This window comes from Nothoprocta perdicaria, unplaced genomic scaffold (assembly GCF_003342845.1).
Source record: "Nothoprocta perdicaria isolate Ctin4 unplaced genomic scaffold, notPer1 scaffold_13, whole genome shotgun sequence".
Taxonomy (NCBI): Eukaryota; Metazoa; Chordata; class Aves; order Tinamiformes; family Tinamidae; genus Nothoprocta; species Nothoprocta perdicaria.
This window is the reverse complement of record NW_020454427.1, coordinates 4,766,451-4,781,292: the sequence shown is the minus strand read 5'-3', so window position 1 is coordinate 4,781,292 and position 14,842 is coordinate 4,766,451. Positions and strand designations below refer to the sequence as shown.

The 14,842-nt window shown below is 38.1% G+C and overlaps 1 protein-coding gene across 1 annotated transcript in view; it reads right to left on the bottom strand.

Annotated features, from left to right (window-relative positions):
• MICU3 (mitochondrial calcium uptake family member 3) overlaps positions 1-6,355 on the bottom strand; it is a 31,926-nt gene extending 25,571 nt beyond the window's left edge. Inside the window, exons 1-5 of the mRNA XM_026033478.1 lie at positions 6,202-6,355; positions 2,500-2,531; positions 1,936-2,014; positions 739-786; positions 126-208 (exon numbers count right to left, since the gene is read on the bottom strand). Coding sequence (XP_025889263.1) covers positions 126-208; positions 739-786; positions 1,936-2,014; positions 2,500-2,531; positions 6,202-6,250 — 291 coding nt within the window. The 5' untranslated portion in view covers positions 6,251-6,355. The remainder of the gene's footprint in view (positions 1-125; positions 209-738; positions 787-1,935; positions 2,015-2,499; positions 2,532-6,201) is intronic.
• Between the last annotated feature and the right edge of the window lie 8,487 nt (positions 6,356-14,842).

Sequence of the window (14,842 nt, the reverse complement as noted above, 5' to 3'; positions counted from 1 at the left end):
ATGGAATTAAATGTCAAAGAAAAAAACATATACAGTACACAAGTACACTGTAAAAATAATGAATATCTGAAAAAACAACAAATTTCAAGATTATAGAAAAATATTCAGACTGAAAATACACCTACCACTAAGAATTCCTTTTTGTCCACCATCTCATTGCCATCAGTATCAAACATGTTGAAAGCAATTCTAAAACCTGCATGTGGCTCTGCCAGAAAAAGAAAAAATTAAAAAAAGATCAGTCCTTTTGCTTAGAAAAGATACATTTCTATGATATTATTTGTCATCTGTTTACAAAAGCAATTTTACTCAACCAATTTAAATTGGTAAACAGGTGCACATAGTGAATGCAAGGCATAACACTGCTTATTTTCATATGCAAATYACAGAATCATTTACACTTTATTTGGGCAATTTTTCAAAAATGAAAAATAGATATGATTATCATGCACTAACAAATGGAACAAAACAGTAATAACATAACAATTTCTTAACTGGGGTTCTGCTGAAGTTTCTGCTTGAACTTTCACAATGCTCAACAAAATGTGTTTCAGATAAGAAAGCACTTAAAGCATAACATCAGATTTTAGTAGGGCAGGAGAGGTTCAAATAGACATAGAGATGCATTATACACTTTTTTTCCTAAAAGTAAACAGTGTTTCAATTAATGTACAGGAATATATTTTCAGCTCATAAATTGCAAGGAGTTGCCCCCCTCCCCTGCTCCCAAATACTTACTTGTTAAAATACATAAGAGGAACAAATATTCTGTGTAAGATATTACACCTGAAGAAAAAAAAATGATATATCATATTAGGTCTATGTTGTCTTTCCTTCCTAAACTTGCAAATATTAGATATATGTATCAAAAGATGCATTTCTACACATTTGAGTATGTATAATGGTATTTGTGTGCATATGACTGTATTTGTCTTTTTTTTTTTTTTTAGGGAAGAATACACTAAATAATGTGAATAAATAGCTACAGCGACTTCATTGGAAGCTGATTAGATTCCTGGAAATTCATATAAACTATGTATTTGTTTGTCTTTCCTAAAACCACATCTATAATGAACGAGAGCACTCTTCAGCAGTATGTAAACATTTCCTCTTTTAGAACTTCAATAATGCTCCCTCTGATACCTGCTGTTTCAATACGTGTCTTGACTTTAATAAGTGCTTGGTAAACACAAGTGCATTTTGTCTCTTAATTGAAAATCTGGTCCCATTAAATTAAAAATACTAGGTATTTTAATGCCACCTTAAACATTGCACACTGAAGATCAACAATACAAAAATAAATGCAGGCATTTAAATAAAAAGTCTTATGCTTTGTATCTTCTGTATTCTACCCAGCATCTTGCAGAAGTTCTGTCTCAAAGGCCTACATGAATCTGTTTGGACTAGCAGATATCAGGAAATCAGACACCTCACAAGTTTGGATACAGAGAGGTGCAATATTTTCTAACAGCCAGTCAATAAATCTACAAAGAACGTATTTTAGAATTTGTTTGATGACACCTTCTTTGTTGTAAAAACAAGGAAGGAAGTACTATTGTCAAGGAGTCTGTCACAGGTATGAATAAAGCAATAGAAAAAGCCTTAGAAGTATTGTCTCCTTTTGTTTCTGCTGGTATAGGTAGCTATGGGCTGTCATATGAATCTGGTTGAATCTCTGAATGTTACAGGAGAAATGCTCTGAAATGACAACTGCACAGAGAGTGAAGAAGAAACAGGAAGATCAGAAAGAACAGACAGCGGTCACTCAAGCTGACCCAGGGTCAGCTGGCATAAWTTTGTGTAGCTCAACTATTTAAAAGAATCTTTGTACTTTTCGAAGATGCAAATCAGACTATATATACAAGTTTATTTCAGCCATATTAAAAATAATACTTGTAATAATTTGTTTCGGAAAAATAAATTCTCATCTCTCACCTTTCTCATTGAGATTACGGAAAAGTTTAGATGATCCTTTCCAAACTGGCGGTGTCTCCATAAGTATTTGATTCAATTCCTAAAAAAAATAAGATTTCAGAAACATAAATACACATAACTGAACATTTAAAGAAGACAGTATCAGAAAATACTATGAAACCAAGATGCAAGACACAACTGTATGTAAATCAACTAGTTAATGTAGCTACACTTTATCATAACYACTTTGGAAGAGCTCAAGCTCATACATACATTTTGTGCTTACGATCAGTCCATTTACCGCTCATCTGAGCACATCTGCACAGATACTAAGTGTTTGCAGAATTGGAGATCAGTAGTAAGTAAAGCAAAAACACCAGGCATTGCTGGTCACCTATCCATGAGATTCAGGAGCCAAATCAGTCTGATCTGACAAAAGGAAATAAAGTTCCAACTTTTTGATAAAGATGAAAAAAGAGCCCCATCTTTCTCTGCGACTGCAAGTTTACATGATAAAAGAAAGTAACTGTAGTAAAATCTGTGGTTGTAGAACAGCCCATTTTACACATGGGAATTATTACCCACCTGCTTTGAAAGGGATCTCCACTTTTTAGCATCTGCAACAAAGGACAAAAAGTTATGAATACACAGAATTTAGTTATGTCACAGAATATCACAGAAATCAGATCGCCCCTGTACTCAATGCTTTATAGGCAAAGAAATGACTTTTACCCTGCTTACTTCACAAGAGAAATCTTCAAACAGTACAGTCTGTCTCAAAGTAATTGACTTGTATTTATGTTACTAAAAGGTTAGTTTAATATATATCTAGATTTCTAACTTTGAAGAAAGATTTAAAATGTACAGTTTTAAATCCAAACTCCACTTCAGTTAGGGAAAGCTCCTTTATCTCCAAAACGCACCATTCCACATCAACCAGAGACACAGGAAATAGATAGAATTCAAGTTTATCTGTGGTATATTCCTCCTTCTATCTTGACTAAGCAGGATTATACGAAGCAAATAAGCTAAAATATTTCCATATACATTTCTTTTTTAGATTTTTAGTGTGAATTAACGTTTCATCTCAAAATATCAAAATAAAGCACTACAGAACAACCTCGTTTGTGATATAGATTGATTTACACTTATGCCTATTACAAAACAAGCAAATAAACAAACATGCAAAAAAACAACAACAAAAAAAAAAACAGGCAAATAATTATATCTAAATTTCCAATCAGGTAATTTTYCAGTCATAAATATGTACAGGTCTATTTTTCTAGACAAGCAAGTAAGTTTTTTAACAGGTAAGTATTACATCTAAAAGATTACAGTTAGTCAAACTAGAAATAAAGGGRACAAAATATTTTTCCTCTTTTTTAAAATTTGATATGCTGAAAATAGAGACATATGTTCAAATGATAAAAATATATAAAATTTAATAGTCATGCATAATACATTTCCTCAAATTAAATCCTGTATCATAAAGACAGGAGTGTAAAGTTATCCATGGTGTTTATCTTTTATTTTTTATAATGACTGCTTTAAGTCAACATTTTATAAAAGAAAATATACTTTTACCATATTAATCATTGTTTAATCAAAAAAGGAAGTGAACACTTTACAAGGTTTACAAGATCTTCAGAGAACATCAATCACAATAGACTCATTCATTCCATTAGAAATCTCATTCAGGTCTAGCATTATTAGCTTTTCAGTAAAGCTGAGGTAAAGAGCTACTATTATTACTCTTCAAAGGGCATTTTTGCTTTCTGACAAAAATCAAGGCCTTTCTAGTTTTCCTCAATAAAAGTCCAATTGTCTGACCTTTTTTTCTAAAAGATACAATTACTATAGCACATCAGCTGGCATGGACCCRATTAGTCACAATTTAAAGCAAAACCAAAATGATAACACAAATCGTAATATGATGATTAGCACTTATTATTTTATTCAGAAGGAAAAGAAAAAGACAGAAAAAAAGAAGGAAAAAAACCCACATTCCTTAAACATACTAASTTCAGTGAAACAAGACAGAAAAATAGGACTTGCCCAAACTGACCAAGCAGTACTTTGACAAAGCTGCAGAACAAAGATGAAAACTAACATTCAGAACCCTGAAGCTGGACATGGTAACACCAGCAGATCATCTACGTTGTCTACTCATTCCTATGTGTCAGCCTTCTGCCTAACGTGTTTTTAAAGTGTTCCAGGCAATGACTTTCATCAGTAATGAAGTCATGCACTTCTAGTTCTAGTTAGTTTGCACTGTATACACTGTCTACACTCCCTCTTAATAAAACCACTGCAGTTGTATTTTCTCTAAAACTAAAAGGCAACCAGGTTAATTTTGCTTCTGATGTCAGAGATGAACTGGGTTGAAGCAGAAGGATTTCAATAGAAACAAGGTTCATTGGTCTGGCCTTGGAAAGGTTCCTGGTTGCCCTAAGTTCAGATCGCTTCTTCCCTGGTGTGGGATCCTTGCAAACTTAAAGCTGGACCCAGATAAGCCACTATGTTACCATATTGGTAAGGTCATCTACTTTCCAACCAGATTAAGAGGTCTGGTGAATTAATGAAGACCTGACACTTCACTGATGCAACTGTAGTCAGTGGACTTCCACTGGAAAATTAAGCACTAAAGATGACTATTGCTGTGAAGCTGAGAGCTTAGTGTTCGTTTTAGATGGAAGTGAAGCAGCAGTTTGCTTGCTGCACTATAAGGTAGAACTGCCTAGGATCTAGTATCTTCTTTTCAAGTTCTGACTCACAGTGTTTCCTCCTTTTTTTCTTCCCTCTCACCTGAATATTTGCACTGGGGAAATGGTTACAGAGTAGGCATATATTTAAATTAACATGGCACCATCTTAATAGTGTACCAGACATATACACTGTGGTCAGTCTGCTCAGAGTATCATAAGCTGAATTAAAGATAATGTTTCTTTTTATTATTATCCCCTAAAAGATAATCCYATATATGGTACAAAGGCTCCATAGCCATATTTGGCTAAGTTAGAGGATGGGTTGCCCAGAGACATACTACTAAACCCAATTCAACAGTCGCAGAAAGAGAAGATTTGGGCATGTGGGCAGAGAAAATATAAAGTTTGGGTGTGTATTTGTACTAATTTCCAGGATAAGGAATCTGCTTTCTTTTCTTTAACTGCAGAGAGAAAAAAGAGAATGAAGAACTGCATCCTGCTAAGAGGTTCAAAGTTTTTGAAGCTTTTACCATCTAAGACTACCTAGGGCTCTATTTTCTCATACTTCTTTGATATTACAAGATTATATCCTTACTCGAGATTTATGYAGGTTTTGATCACTGACATGCCATGGCTGAATCATTTTCTCAATTACTGCTAAGAGAACAAAAGCTAAAAAATCTAACATGTGCAAAGAGATTTAAGCTCTCCTCGGACTCAAGGTGACAGTTTCAGCTGGTTTTCAGAGTTCTCAACATTAGCTTTGCACTGCAGATTTTAACAAGAAAGTCCCAAGCTGAGTTATCATAAATGTCACAGTTGAGCAAAGCAAAGTCTTCACTTTTCCCAGAAGCTGAGTTCTGCTACCAGACCACTGTAAGCCAGGAAACCAAACTAGATCAGAAATGAACTGTATAATTTTACTATCTAGTCAGTCTTTGATATCTAAAGCTAGATTTGAAAATAAGTGGATGAAAGATTATATTTTATTTTTCATTATTTTAATTAACACATAGCACTGTCTCTGGCAATTTTTAAATGTAGAAAGTGAATCCCCTGAGGGACTGAAACTCTTACTCAAAGTACGTTATTTAAAAGATCATAATATAGTTGTAGAATCTCTTTATGGCAAAACAACAACAACAAAAAATAGCAGACATTTTTAAATGGGGAAAACTGTAAAGCAAAGTTTCCTAAATTAGAGAACTCAGATCCTGCCTGCTCATTTACACAGGAACTACATGGAGAAAAGGATGTAAGAGTTTAGAGCAATATTGGTTTGCTTAGAAGGAAATCAGAATGTAACTTAGTCTTTCATGCCTACCAAGATATGTGTGACCTATAAGGCACAAGTATTTAATTAATTTTTAAGGGAACCAGAGAGCAGTATATAGATGTTTACAACCTAACGGCAGCCAAACTGTWAACACTTGGATATGAAATTCTAAAAATGAAATTTTGGAAGACTCAATATCATTTCACCACAATCAGAAACAGAAGTAGTAACCAAAAGCAAATTAAAAAAAAAGTACCCCATTAGCATTTTCTCTGGCATTTTTATCAACACAAAACGCCTGCTTACGTTTAGGTTCATCATTCGTGACAGCCTGAATGAAGTCATATGGAGTCATATACAGCTGTCCCTCGAATTCCAGACTGGCAAACCTACGAAACCGCTGCTCCCGTGGAGTGGCGTAAAGGTGCAGGTCTTCAAGGTCTGTTCTGTTTTCTGTACCCTTCAAAGACAGAAGGAAACCATTTTAATGCATGAAAAAGTTTTGTTTTGCAATTGACATTGCCATTCACTGTATGGAAACTGGAAACAACTGTGATAATTAGTAAAGTCAAATGGACCCAGGTATTTTTCATGTTACATTGAGGATTTCACTGCTACCATTTTCATTCTTTTGAAATCTTAACAATAAACCTTCGTGCATGCAAACTCTTCAGAACATCTTTGCCCATGAGCTATAGATAGAAAGGACAACTTTAATTCAAGAAAGACCATGTAGCTCAAAAGAGACTAAAGTCATGACTCATAATTTCATCATTGATCTCACACAAGCATCTAAATAAAAGGCAGGCAGGACTTGGCAACAGAAGACTCTAGGTATGGACCCAAGTGAATAGAGAAATAAAATTGTCTTTAATTGTAATAATATTACTTTTAGTCCAAATTTCTTGTTCAAATCTTTCCTTCTACTATTACTCATTCATGAAATATACAGTAACGACCTCAAAATCCTTGATTATTAGGAATTAACTATTATGTTAATAAAAAAGTCAAGATATTCTAAAGTGTGACCTCAACCCGTTCTTCTTCAGGCACTCATTTAAGGAACTTTTCATAATATATAATTACAAAATACGTTTATTTCTCTCCAATATTAGTGGATGATACACAGAGGATCTAGGAACTATGAACATTTTAGGGTCACTGTAACTTGCTTCCCTTTGATTTATTTCACACTCAATACCCAAGCAAGGCAATCACTGTAGCAGAACTAGCGTCAGATGTAACAGACACACCAACAAGACAGMGAGTAGATGCTGAACATCTAAGGGTGAGCAGTGTTCATGAAGTAGTGAGTAGGATTCAATAAGATTCCAATTTCTATTTGAAGTTTTAAGAGCTTACCTAGACTAAATCTCACAGTAATTATCAACAATCTTCAAAAACTTTCATGAAAGTGCAGCTCTTTGACAAACAAAAGAGGGGAGGTCTTTTATGCTTCTGTTTACTAATCCTCTTGGCAATCCTGTCTACTAATTACAACCATCTTGTATCATGTTATAGCTCTCTGCCTTTTAAAAACTGGACACAGCCATTTTCCTCGAGCCGAACGGCATGAATCTGCCCATAGCAGCATTATGTGAAACTGGGGAGCAGTAGGTTAGTCACCTGCTGTGCTGATTTACTGGGGCTAATGGACCTTCCAGGGAAAAAATATAGCCCTTCAGCTGAAACCAAGAATCTAGCTGATATCCATCATTCCCATTCTTCCAACTTCACAACTGAAAATCATAGAATCATAGAATGCCGWAGGTTGGAAGGGACCTCAGAGGTCATCGAGTCCAAYCCCCCTGCWCACGCAGGGTCACCTAGAGCACGTGGCACAGGGCTGCATCCAAGYGGGTTTTAAAGATCTCCAAAGAAGGAGACTCCACAACCTCTCTGGGCAACCTGTTCCAGTGCTTTGTCACCCTCACAGTGAAGAAATGCTTCCTTAAGTTCCTGTGGAACTTCCGATGYTTCAGTTTGAAGCCATTTCCTCTAGTCCTATCCCTGCYCACCACTGAAAAGAGGCCGCCCCCCTCCTCCTCACTGCCTCCCTTGAGGTATTTATACACGCTGATCAGGTCCCCCCTCAGCCTCCTCTTCTCCAGGCTGAACAGACCCAGCTCTCTCAGCCTTTGCTCATAGGGCAGATGTTCCAGGCCCCAATAAATAAAAGTGGTAAGACTCTAGAAGAGTCTAGACAGCCTAGAAGATYTGAAGAAGGCCTACAAAGTTTCATAATTACTATACGCAAACAAAACTATAAGGGTGATAATGCTCTTTCACTAACATAACATATTTTAATTCCTAAGAAATGCTCTCTAGAAGTACAGCATTTCCCATGGCTGTCTAAAGCTGCACCTTTGTTATGCAGAGCTGACACTAGATCAGTGCACTTTCCTTACACATCTTCTTTCAGAGGGACATCCCTGCCATGTAGCAACATCATCCTCCCTTACAGAGCTTGGATCCTTGGCCATATAGGAGGCTACATCCCAAATGTCAAAAACTTTTTTTTTTTACATTTAAACCACTTCTGYATGTGTTTGTAACTTCAGGATAAATAACGTCCTTCCTAATTTATTATTTTCTCCCTTTACTCACAGCAAAACTGAGGGAAGGAGGTTTATACTTTCTACCAAGCAAAATTGCTGTTCAAAACTCATTCCAGTTTTGGGTTCATCCTTGGCTTGCTGTGTCTATCAGCAGAGACAACTCAAAGAGCCCTGACAGCCAAGTATTCTCACCAAAAGATTTCTTCAGATTTCCCTAGCACGTGGTTTAACCTCCATTTCTAGCCCCATATTTGTCTTAYTAGGAGTCCCAGTTCAGATATATGACCTGGTTGAATTTGGTACAATTAACCTGTATAGTCACATGTTGAAATCCATGCAATATCTCTGCATTGCCATAAGACGGCCTAACACAACACATAAGCATTGAAAATATCAATAAATAGTAATGCTATGGATCAGGTTCAATGGAAATATGGTGCCCAAGATAAAGCATGATATCATTACCCCTCCTATTCAAAAGCCCAAAGAAATGTGCCTTTCCAAGTATTAGTCTCACATTACATGAAGTCAGTAATTCAGAAACTTTACTGTGTGGCAAGAGACCTAGTTTTCCCATRGAGATAAATACCACATGAAGGATTTGCTGTCTGAAAATTAGGAAAACTGATGCCTACAGGCTAACAAAGCTCTGCAGAAGTAACCTGGTCGAACTGATCATGAAAAGCCAGAAAAAATCCTCCAGTTTCAGCTTCTAAAAATATCTAAAAATAATACAAAATARTTTGCTAAAGAAATAGGTAAATCTGTGTTGTGTGTGTGCAAGCGTATATAAGGCACAAGCCTCCAACAGTATCACATAAAAYTTTGCAGTGTTCCTGTTCCAAGTCAAATCAGTGTTTTCCTTTTCCAACTGACACAAAGGTGAGACTATTTTAGCTAGAGAAGCCAACACTTACTGCTAAAAGTACCTTTTGCTTGCAGTCAAAGATATGTTACAGCAGTTTAATCTTTAACTAATTTATTTCAAGAGAGTGAGTTTCTTTGAATTTTTCTTGCAAAGTAATCTATCTTCCATCAATGAGAATCTGTGGAAATTAATGAAATAAAAAGGTTTTCAAAGCAATGCTGTTCCTTACTTCCTTCGTTTATATTTGACTTGAGGCTTATTTAATATGCTCCCATGTAGATAAAAGTAGTACAATTTTGTTTTCATGCTGGGTGGCCAAAAGGTTAAACGTCAAGTTCCCCGTGTGGGAAAATCCCGAAGTAGACAAAACTGTTTTGATGCTTAGTGAAGTTATATTTCTAGCAGACTACTCAGATGTAGCACAGCCAACAACTCTGTTAGTTGATCCCTCTTCACTGAGATAAGGACATTATTATATTAAAATATTTACAAGCACAAGAGGCTGGAATGTATTTAAAGTACTGTGAAAAGGGCCTGGTCAAATATAAGTCCTTTACCATCCTTGGGGTAAAAATGTTTACCTATAACCATAGCTATTCCAGAAATCCTCCTAAATAACTATCATGCTACGATATTCTTCAACAGTCTTTCTTACACTGCTTCCACATGGAAATTGCTCAACCTCCAGCAGTTCTCCACAAAGTTTCAGTCAGTAGGTATGTCCTGCTATATATGCCCAKATGCATGCATTTCTGTGGGAAAGATTAAAACACATCCGCAGCTGGATGTGCCAGTCACAAACATGTGTCATCTTCTTGGCTGTCACTACAGCTGCTTGGCAAGCAGCATCCTTCTCAGGATAGTGACAGCAAGGACTTGTAGGTATTACGAGCCAAAGAGCTAATGACTCTGCTACATCTAGCAATTAACCTGGTACATCAAAAGCACAGTAATACTTAAGAAAAAAAGGCTACCTATGAATGATCCTTGTCCCAGTGATGCTTTTACACATACCCTCTTTAGGCAGGCAGAAGAGCCTACTCTCTAGAGGAGTTTGCCTTACTTGTTAACGTCTTGTTCTTCATTTCACAGAGCTGGAAATATATCATGTAGTCCACTTAGAAACATGAAGCTACAAATAAACTTGACCTTTTGAGTATTTCCACAAAGACAATTTGACAGTACTACTGAGATACTAAAAAAATCTTCAGAAACATCCAAAGTATGCAGCTTCCTTCTGGAAATGAACCTCCAAAAATGGAAATGCCTTCAAAAAGCTGTATGTAGTAATTACTCAGCATCTCCTTTTCTCTTCCTTTCTCCCCCTCTCAACTCCTAAATCACCTCTGAAGGAAGCTGTTCCTGAAGGATATTTAGTAAAAAGGACTGAAAACAGGAATATGGAGTTCACTAACATTTTACAATGAGAATATGATTCTAGAAAAGATCTCTTTAGAGCACTAAATATATCACTAATGGTATTTTTAACAGAACCTCCATAAACAGTAACAGATGACAGTAGAAGCTTGGCAGTAAGGAACATGAAAATAAGGAACTAAGGACAAATGCTAATTCTCATGGGGAATTCTGACTCACCATTACCAATATTGCATCGTCTTCTAACATCGCTACAAACATGAAACAGAGCTGTTCTCGCAAGGTAAATACTTCTCAAGGAAGTATTTACTTACTATATCCTTCACTTTATTTCCCTACTACCTTGATCAGAGCGTCTAGGCTCAGGGCCCTTCTTGGCTCAATATTGCTCTCAGTTGCCAGCAGAGAAAATCTATTCCACATTCAAAYAACAGTGCTAAGAGCTTCCTGTTCTGCATCAGCATCTCCAAGACTTAAAAGGAGCTGTCTGTCAGCAGACCTCATCCAGTCAACACCGAAACCTTCACACACAAAACTTGCATGTCTGATGGCAGAATTTGACTTYGGTGTCAAAGCGATATGTGAAAGTGAACTGGGAATTAAAGGCTCTGTGGGTACTGGCAACAAATGCAACAGCAAAACAGTTTCTTTACTATAGCAGCCAAGATGTTGCTCCATGCAATCACATATAACTCCCAGGTCCTCAGGACTGGAAGAATTCACAAAAAGCATACGGAAAGAGGGAATCTTGTATGGAGCTTTGGCTCATGCTGCTCATTTAGTAGCTCTTACYGCCTACCTCCAGTGACAAAATATTTGGTCAAGCAAGTACTTTTTGCGCTGACCATATGAGATTTRCTTTCTCAAAATGTTTGCCACGTCACTACCCCACATTGATGACATATGTGACAGCTTACTTGTTTCTACCAGAGCAACTTCTTGCAAACTTGTACATAAGTTCACATTTATACGGCTCATCAAGTTTCATATGGTATAAATTTCAAAAAAAAAAATAGGAGGGAAGACCTGTACAATGTAATCTCCCTTTCTCTAGGTGACTCACATTGTTTTATTATTTTGAAATTATATACCCCATCTCTGAACTTGCCAGGAACATGAAAGTGTCCCATCAACATCTGTGTAATCTTCAGCTTTACACCTGCAGAATAGAAAYCTTTTTAAAGTTCATTGGTTCACTATCCAAAATAGTAAGGCACCACTAAAATACTGGATGCCATCAGTAGAAGAAAGCAATGAATTATCAAGGTAAATATTAACTTTAATATTCCATTGCTACTGACAAGCATTTCTGGATTCAGTGACAGAATCTGAAGAAAGCCTGTAGCAACACTAGCTGGGCCCTGCATGACTCCTGGATGCCTCCACCGCCCAAATGAACATCATCTGGTGATGCTGACCCACAAGAAGACAGCCATTCTTGGAAAGTCAAAATATAAACAAGGTTAAAAAAAAAMCCCAAATCACCATCTCCCCATGTTTGTTTTTATTTGGAGGGTTCAGAAACCTCCTCTACTGTCTATTACAGCTGCTTAGAGGAAACAATTCTACTTATTACATACGTTTACCAGAAGAGGTAAGAGGTACCAAGAAAGGAAGATGTGTCCTTGAATCACAAGTTTGACAAAGGGTGGTCACCTTAGTACCATGAGCAGTTTTTTAGTGATACTGTTAGTAAATAAATAAGATACGGTCTATGAAAACCTCCACCCAAAGGTACTTTTTGTTAGCTAAATACTCCAAAATTTCCTTTTGCTATGTGGTCATCTCAGGTCAGAGACCCAGTGATGAGGCAAAAAATACTCAGTGCAAGTGCTTCTGTCAGCTGCTATAGACAGCAGGACTGAGAGCAGAGGTGCCATCCACCCCTTGCTCCCAAGGATCCAAGAAAACCTGGGAAAAGCAGTCTGCTGGAGGRCGGATTAGAAAGAGGTCCGTAAACAGAAACATTGGGATAAGGCAGGAAAGATGGGTGGCTGGAAGAACAAAAAAAAATAAATAAATAAATTTAAAAAAGAAAGAAGTTTGGACAGTTTGCCTTGGAGAAAGAGAAAGCAGATTGCGACTGCAAATGAAACAGTGAATTAGGGAAGTACGAGAGGAAGAAACAAAAACTTGAAAAGACCCAGAAGATAGTGTCAAAGTTTGCACATGAGGAATAAAAAAGGAAATGCCTTTGGCTTGACCTTTCAAAAGCTGGAGAAGATCCCAAGAAACCTGAACCTCATCTTTCGTGGTGATCAGTATATGATATAATTGTAAAAACCTCCTGCCAGAATATCTAATTTCCATCAAACTCCTTCACATTGAAGCAGCAGGTTATCGCTCCCCGGTAATTATTCCACATGCACATACTCTGTGGTAGATCCTAATAACACTGACAATTAGATGACTTCTCACGATAGAGCTTCCTACTTCAAAAGCTATTACATTTTTTAACTGCTAAGTACTATTAAAATGGCTAAGCTCAGCACTAAAAATCAGGAGTTAAAAAGAGTCCCCTGGGCAACATAAACTCAGTCTTCTAGGAAAGGACATTGCAACACAACACAATAATATTTCCTGTCTATTCTATGCAACTTAAAATATGAAATCTCTACATTTTCTCTGCTCCCCCTGACCTGGCTGGCTCTTCTAGGGATSTTTATGAACCTGTAATGAAGGAGGTGGCTGCACGCACCATCCTGTCCTTCAACCTACTCCTACAGTTGAAGGGCACACAGTGAACGGGAAAGGGGCTACATCCCTCTCTCCAACACAGAGTCTGCTGAGCAAATCACCTCAGCTGATGGTCCCCCAAATGAGCACAGAAACCTTTGTATGCCTACAAGGAAACCCTATGCAGTGTGCAGATACATGGAGCTCATGGCCACAGGAACTTCCTCTGGGTGGTTCMTCACCTGCATCCCGTGGTCTTTCTCTAYCTGCTGTCAATGAGTAGTCAGTCYCTCTCTACTGCCACACCAGGCCTTCAGAAGCAASAGTCAACAACAACAGCAAAAAAMCCCCACARACTACAGGAATCCACTAGTTCAACCCAAAAAAAAACATAGCGATTTGAAATTCTGTTGGGGGCATGATTCATAAGGATGTTTTTTTCAGAAATGCTGAGCACTCAGATCTGACATGTGAATTCAATATTACTGAATTCACTCCAATTCAGGAGCAAGGGCTGCAGTGTAAAGCTAAGGATCTCAAGACGTGATCTCTTCATCTTAGTGAAGCCACACAAGCAGCACGTATACACTTGAACTTCATCTTTTCTTTTTTTTGTCATCCAAAGTTACAGTAGAAGCACCAAAAAAACCCCCAACCTTTTGTTCACAGTGAGATATGAATAACATGAYATTTCTAATGCAAGACTTCTTAACCATATGGAAAACAAGGTACCAAAAATCCACTTGCTCACAAGTCGCTGTCCATCCATCTTGATGCATGTTCCTACAGACTCCTTGTTTTGGACATACATATTATGGAAGCCTTAASGGTTTCAAACATAACCTTAATTCTGACAGCTTTAGAGCCTGCATCCTCAATGTTTTCCCAGYTGTGTGCGTAGAAATAAGTGACTACACACCAAACCGAATTTATTGACTTTTCCGTGGCGCATTTTCACCCTTCCCCTCCAARGCAGCTCTGGAAGGCCAAATGCAACCAGCAAGGTAAACTGGGCTTGCTAAAGTGATTTTCTGCCCAGCAAAGCAGCAAGAGGGGCTGCAACGGCTCGTCTTGGGTCCTTGGCACCCCGATATGGTGCTCAAGACACAGCCATGCGCAGGGAGCGCCCCGACTCCACATCCCTTGGTGGCGGATGCCATCGGCTGAGCCTCCTGCCTGGGCCCCAAGGCGCAGGCGCTCCCAGCGTTTGCGTTGGAGCCTGGGGACCTGCAGAAAGGCCCTTCCCAGCCCGCACGTCTCGCAACGTGCGCTTGACCTGCAGACGAGTTTAGCCCCTCGCACCGCTGACCTTCAGCCATAAGAGACGCCGTAGASACCAAAAGCCACAGTGACCAACGGCCGCTGTCACCAACGGCCACCACGGCCAACCGCCACCGCGCCCAACGGCCACCGCGGCCAACCGCCCCGCCGTGGCCCCCGCGCGCCGCCCCCCGCCGCGCCGGCCCCC